Raw genomic sequence first — 7,170 nt, 5'->3', positions numbered from 1 at the left:
GAAAGGGGAGTGATTAGTAACATATTCATGAATAAAAAGAGAAAATGCTAAGGTGAAATAAGATAATATAAACTTTAAAAACTTGTTGAGACCAAAAACTAGTCTTTACTGCTGTGTCACAGTGGAGCAGGGGGTGAGGGGGAGGAGAGGGAGAGGAGAGGCTGGTTCAGGAGCCCAGACACACTCACAACTATACATTAACCGAAAATAATCAAATAAACAAGTTTCAATGTTTTGCAATTGGATATGGTATGTTATGGCCATATTCTTACGATTGTATGATAATTGAAATGTATACAGTTCTGTTTCATAAGGGTTTTTCCATAGATATAGTCTCTTTATTATCCCTCAAAGTGCAACAGATTGATGCATTTAATTCCAAAATAAATTTAAAAAATCTTTCCAGGGGAGCATGCCCCTGGACCCCCCTAGAGGATTTGAGGTCCACCCCCACTTAAAATATGTTCACATGGACAGGTTACCAAATACAATTGCACACTTTTTAAAATAGTAACCTGTGTCCATATGTTTCTATTTGGGTACTACATGCAAAGTATAGGGCTATCACTATGGGCAGTGGCGCTGTAAATAAGACAAGATAAAATGGACCTTTATTAATCCCTGTGGGGAAATTCAGTAGTTTAGTAACAGGGTGAGATTGACAAACAGGACAGCACAGATTACACAAGATTAAAGATTAATACAATTAAAGATCAAATTAAAATGATATACAAGTAACTGTTAAAATAAGAAATGAATTAAATGAACGTATATACATATTTGAATCACATATTAAGTATATTTACATGAATGTTTGCCGGTAAAAAGTTATTGTGAAAACAGTGTGTATTTTATGTCCAGTAATTGTGTCACATTGTTGACCCCTTGTTGTGCACAAAGGACTGTCCCAGGCGCTTGGTGCTCTGCATGGAGGGATGAGTCTGTGTCTGAACGTGCTCCTCATCTTCACTAGCTCTGCATGGAGGGGGTGCGAGGGGCTCTCTATGCAGTCCAGCTTCCTCCTCGTCCTCCCCTCTGCCACCTCCTCCAGATTGTTTAACTCTAACTACAGAGCTAGCCTTCCTCACCATCTTGTTCAGCCTGTCAGCATCCCTTGTGTTGGTGTTTCCACCCCAGCACACCACGGGAACTAATAGTATATTGACGATACAACCAGCAAAACCCCCCAAAAAAGGCCTGCCTGGGTGATTAATTCCTGAGTCGCAGGTAAAGTTCTCTCTGGTTTCTCGAGGTCACTTCTTATCTTCCACTATTGTTGACACATGGCAGGACGTCAATGGTGTTAGGGTGAGCAGGTTCACACAATTTGGCCCAAAGAGTCTTTCCTTTAAATTGAATAAAAGTTACCGGAAGTCGGTAACATGTTTCAACAAGCTGAATCAGAACTGTGCTGTGGCAAATCCCCCTTCCTGATGAGATTTGACTAAAATTCAAAACAGGAAGTAGGAAGTGCCCTCACCTGTAGGTAATTTTTTTCAATAGCCACGTTAGGGGCTTGCTTCTGTATTGGGCATGTAGGTCTGTTTGCTAGTTGATTCCCCAGTTTAATCCAGACATAACAATCTCAACACATTTTGGATAAAATGTCCTGTCATTTAATAAGGCATTCATGCTCTCCAGAGGATGAATCTTTACTTTACTTTACTTTTACCAGTATACGTAAGAACAGAGAAAGTAAAACTAAGATAACAATATAATATGCAATAAAGTATAAACTTAACAAGAGCATAAAGACAACATTGAGGATTGATTTTCTGGAAATGAACAAAGGACTTCATTAAAATATCTAACAACACAACTTGTCTGACACATTTTTTGTGTTTTGTTTTTACTTCCTCTATAAACTTGGATGACTTTCAGAAGAAACATCAGGAAGTAAAGGAGCCAAATCAGTATGGGACCAAGCTTTCACTGGGTGTCTAAATACAGGCTGCAGAGTATTTATATATCGAGTAGCTTGAAAGGGGGAGGAGATCTTTAAGGCGTTGCATCACAGATTTTTCTCTCATCACGCTGTGGGATTTTCTCTGGTTTAAGGTCAAAGTCCAGGGGAAGTTATGCCTTCTCTAAGGCAACCAGTCCATTATGATTTATGGAAATAAATGAGTAGGGAAATTCCTATTGGCAGAGTCTGCATATTTAGTGACAGAGGTGACACAAGAAGGACTAAAGAATAACAACAATACAAAAATAAACTAAAGAGCTAGAAACTGATATTTATAATATGATGTTCAATTTGTGTTTTGAATAGATGGTATTGAGAATCAGTCTTTCATTTCAAGAAATACTTTATCTATAAAAAGGAGAATTTCTGTTACCTTGAATTAAGTGAAAAAAGCGTTTCTTATGACTCCACGGTGAACAAAGAGTTTATATAGTATATCCTATTTGGCCTGTGAACCATGCACAGTCTAACACCATGTAATACACTGAATGCAAGAATCTGTGTTTATTGATGTATTTGCAACAAATACAACTCTTCTATAAGCTTATAACGATATTATATCTAAATACACTTTATGATTACATAGGATAAAATGTAAGTTCTTGAAATACACAAATTATGGCAGTAATGTACCAATAATGGTCCCAATAATACTGTAATCTGGTGCTAATGAAAACAGGAGTGTAAAAATAGAACAAATGAAGATTGAGTTTTGTCTAAAAAGGTTATAAACAATATCTATGTATTTCTTTGCCGTAGAGATATGCTCATTTGCTGTTCCTGCAATTACTATTTTAATCTTTATAATTTGTATATGTGCACGGTAAATAATAATAATAATAACAGATATATAATAATAATAATAATAACATATAGCCATTTAAAAACATAATATGCAGCCCAATATGCTCAGCAGATGTGGCAGACCCTGTGTGTAAAGCAACATTTACATGAAGGATGATTTTTTTTTTTTTCAGAGACAACCGGGGTGCGGGGACGACGACGACGACGACGACGACATGGTGCACACGTTCTTCTCTTTCTCGGAGGCAGTGGTTGTTTCTCAAAGTTAAGGAAGGATGCTCCAGAGCCACTATTTCAAGGATGCTACGTCATCGAGTCCCGCCGAAGGACTGTTCCAATGTCCAGGCTCCTTGGAATTCTACCGAGCCCGGCGTCCTTCGTAGCGAGACATTTCGAGGCTGCACATGTGTATCCTCTGCGGACTTAAAATCCCCACACTGCTTTGTTTGGCACGGAGCAATTTCCACCAAAATGTGTGGCGTGAACTGTTTAGGCGGTGGCCTCTCACATGACATGGCACACACCTGCACACTTGCTAGCCTATTCACCTGATCGTTTTCCGAAAGCCGGGAAGGATTCTTGCCTAGCTTCTGAATGAAGTGACTCGGAAGACATGTCCTACCAAGGAAGCGTCCTCGACATTGAGAAACACCCAGTGATTCAGCTGGAGGAAATACTCCAGCTGAATCAAAAGGATTGTTCCATTCAAGCCTGAGCAGCCCTACGCAAAGATACTGTGTGTATATATACTGGCTGCAATGGAGCGGCCGGGCACAGTCGCACCTCTCCGGGTTCAACATGACATCATCTGTCAGTCTACAAACGGTAATATGAAAATGAACCAAAGCGCACCAGACAAGATTTGCTGTCTTCCTGAAAATTGTGAGCTGAAGTGTCCACATTGTTTTTAATATGTTGTATCTCAATTTTTATAGATCTCCATCGGCTTGCTGCTGATCTTCAATACCTTAATTTCTACCTCTGCTGATGGGGATTTTAAACCCAAGTGCATGTCTGTGAACGACGTGAACCAGAAAGCTGAAAGGTTTCTGGATCACAACCGGAGCAAGCTGAGATTCCCTGAAAACTCTCTGCAGAACCGCTCCTTGTCCCCGTGGGTCTACAGGCAAGTGGATCATTAGTGACAACATGCAGCTACGGCTCCCGCAGGGGGACAAAAGCGCTTACCGTTATCATGACTGAGTAAGAATCACTGTCTCTCAAAAAGAGGTGTTCTTCATTTTAACATTACTGCAGTGTAACATATTCAGATCTTTTACTAAATTAAAAGTATAGCAATACATACATGTTGCAAGTAAATGTCCTGTATTCAATATATCAATGTAGCGTACTTAAGAAAATACAAATACTTATACTAATAAAAGTACCAAATCATACATAGCCTACTTCATAATTGTAATAGTAAATATAAACAATTAAATAATAGTGAAAATGGTGTTTAACTTTAGCATTATTAATGAACTATGATTATAAAGTTCAAACAATAATAGATTACAACTTTAATACATATTGTAAAACCGATTTCAGATAATTCGGAAGAAACTTGGGAACTATAGTTCCAAACAGCAAAAATAAATATTGACTGAGAAAAAAATCTCAAAAGTTATTCAAAATTGCAAAAATTAATCCTGAATAAAAATCCCCAAATGTCCTCTACTAATTATAATATAATGCCTCTTTTATAGTAAGGAATTGTGTATGAATTGAGGGATACATCAGTTAATATCAGCCCTGTGGATGTTAGGTTACCATTAGGCAAGCATAAACTATTTCTGGAATAGTAAGAAAATCTGCCCTGTTTTCTTTTTATTAAAGCTGGGTTCAGAATGCTAATATAAGACAGTTACGAAAGCTGCCATTCTCTACCTCTCTTAAGTCCTAAATAAAGGGCGTCGTCTCAACCTGATTGGACGAGAGGGAAAAGACTCCAGGTGCTCTCGGTTCATAATTAGGGGCCAATAGGTGATCTGGATAACCTTGAATCAACTCAGGGCAATTGTGTCATTCTTTAAAAAAATAACGTTTTTCTTCACCGTGTTCTTGCTAGTTTTGCTCATGTAGAACATCTGAGTGTTTACTGCCCAAATACTATTAACTCTTTCAGTGTACATTTGGAAATGGGATTATAGTTTCTGAGAAATTGTGAATCTGTCCTATGAACAGACTTTTCTGGGGTAGGGTCAGTATCATCACATAGACAATAAAGAACAATTTACAAACAGAAATCATTCTCATTATTCATGTCTGTCTATCTGATTGTCTCCCATCAGTGTAACCCGAGACGACAACAGGTTTCCTCATGAGATCCCCTTTGCCGAGTGCCTTTATAAAGGTTGCTTCATCAACCAGCGTGAAGACATGAGCTACAACTCTGTTCCTGTGCATGTTAAGCTGACCATCATGAGGAAGACTCCATGCAAACGACACCCAGAGAGATACAGGGTCAAACAGGATTCTATCATTGTCCCTGTAGCCTGCACTTGTGCTGTGCCCAATTACACAAAATGATCGAAGAAACTATCTTGATCACATGATGCAGAATCTTTTTTTTTATGTGAAAGCAGAACTTGTGGGTTCAGTTCCTCAAACTAATAGGAATTACACCAGACATGTGTAAAGACAGGGATGGTAAGTTATTAGCGGTGTAACTCATTTGTAAATATAAAGAGTCATTTAGAAAGAATCGGACCTCCAATATCTAATGCTGTACCAGATACTGATACAATATATCAATGTTAGAGCAGCATGTTACTACTGTTCTACGTTTGCTATTTAAGTCCAGTGATTCCCAACCTGGGGGTCCATTCCTTCCAAATAGTCTCTATATACGATTTTTTTGTATCTTGTGTACAGATCACATCAGGTTCATGCTGCCAGGAAAAGTGAAAAGTGAAGCCTTACTAAAACCTGCATTCTTCCAAATGGTCAGCAGGTGGCGACTCCACTGGTTGCAAAGATAAGTCTATATATAGAAGTCTGTGAGAAAAGGACTACTTCTCACTTGATTTATTACCCTAAGGACTTTATGGTCTCGTTTCAAGTCTTCTTCAGTGCAGCAGGATGTTTGTTTACTAAATGATGGCCCATTTCGAGGAAGAAAGGGATACGTAAATGAAACCATGTGAGAAGTTTAGAGCAGAGTTTTTGTATAACTCATAGACATCTGAAATGTGCATGTATGTAAACGACAAGCACCTTTAAACCTCAGTTAATTGTTCAATACATTTAGCTTGTTTATTTAAATAATCAGCTGTGACTTTAACTATTGATAATCTCATGTGCTATTAAAAAGAGGATAAACTTCTCTCTCAAAATGCCAAGCTATAAAAAGGACAGTATTAGACACATGTTAAAGTTACTTTCATTTTTCAAACACACTTTGAATATGTGTTTTGTGTTTCATATGAAGACTCGTTCAGCTAAATGAGTTCAGGAATACTTTTTTTATTTAATTGTTTTTCTAAAGCATACTTTTTTATTTATAGAGTCATTTTATTGCGATCAAATGTAATGAAGATTTGATAACTATGACGGGTCAGTGAATTAAGTTATTTGATTTTAAAACTGTGAATGTTGGCCTCTGCTGGATGAAGGGTGTAGACACCTCTGCAGGTTACAGATTTGAACAGTTCATTCACTACTTTAGATGTATTGAGAGATTGCCTTGCACTGTGCGACCTTTTATAAAGTATTTGTACTTTCGACTGGCACTTTTATACTATACTATAATACGTAGTTACTATGGCCAAGCTGCAAATATATATATATATATATATATATATACACACTATGTTCATATTCTACTACTGGCTGCTTATTTTTATTTGCTCTACCCAAGAACTGTTATAAAACACTAATAATAAAAACATAATATGAACTATAGTATTTATTGTTGTGTTTGTTTACATTCTGGCAAATGGGTGAGAGACAACTTAACATGCCATCTTTTTTTTCCTATGATGTATGGACCTAATGGATCTAAAAATATGTGTTTAATGTCATTGTGTTCAGATTTCAAATGTGATGATAAGGAATGTTTTTGAGCAAAATGCGCTGTCCAAAACAACGGGAGAAAATAATATTCCAAAACGGTTTCAAAATATTATTTGAAAAAGCATTTTTTTTATGATGTGATTTCAAAATGTAGGGAAATATCATGATCTGGATTTTGGATCCAGGACTATTACCCCCCCACACATTTAGTATATTACATACAGGGTGTTCGGGGCCACCAGACCCACGAACACTGGCTGAATAACAGAAATATGAACACACCACCAGTTAAGGTCAAACTTAAATATGTTTACTAAATGTTGTATATAAATACATAAATAAAGAATAAATTAACACATCCAAAGTACAGAAAAAAAAAGAAGAAA

The 7,170-nt window shown here is 37.1% G+C and overlaps 1 protein-coding gene across 1 annotated transcript; it reads left to right on the top strand.

Moving 5' to 3' along the window:
- The first annotated feature begins 3,114 nt into the window (after positions 1 to 3,114).
- On the top strand, positions 3,115 to 6,534 carry LOC104956116 (interleukin-17F-like). The gene is made up of 3 exons (XM_010783559.1): positions 3,115 to 3,595; positions 3,706 to 3,896; positions 5,062 to 6,534. The coding sequence occupies exons 1-3, from the start codon at positions 3,569 to 3,571 to the stop codon at positions 5,297 to 5,299; spliced, it is 456 nt and encodes a 151-aa protein (XP_010781861.1). The 5' UTR covers positions 3,115 to 3,568; the 3' UTR covers positions 5,300 to 6,534.
- The last annotated feature ends 636 nt before the right edge of the window (positions 6,535 to 7,170 follow it).

The sequence above is a fragment of the Notothenia coriiceps genome, unplaced genomic scaffold, assembly GCF_000735185.1.
Source record: "Notothenia coriiceps isolate Sejong01 unplaced genomic scaffold, NC01 NC01_scaffold00025402, whole genome shotgun sequence".
NCBI lineage: Eukaryota > Metazoa > Chordata > Actinopteri > Perciformes > Nototheniidae > Notothenia > Notothenia coriiceps.
This window is presented reverse-complemented; position numbering and strand designations above follow the sequence as displayed.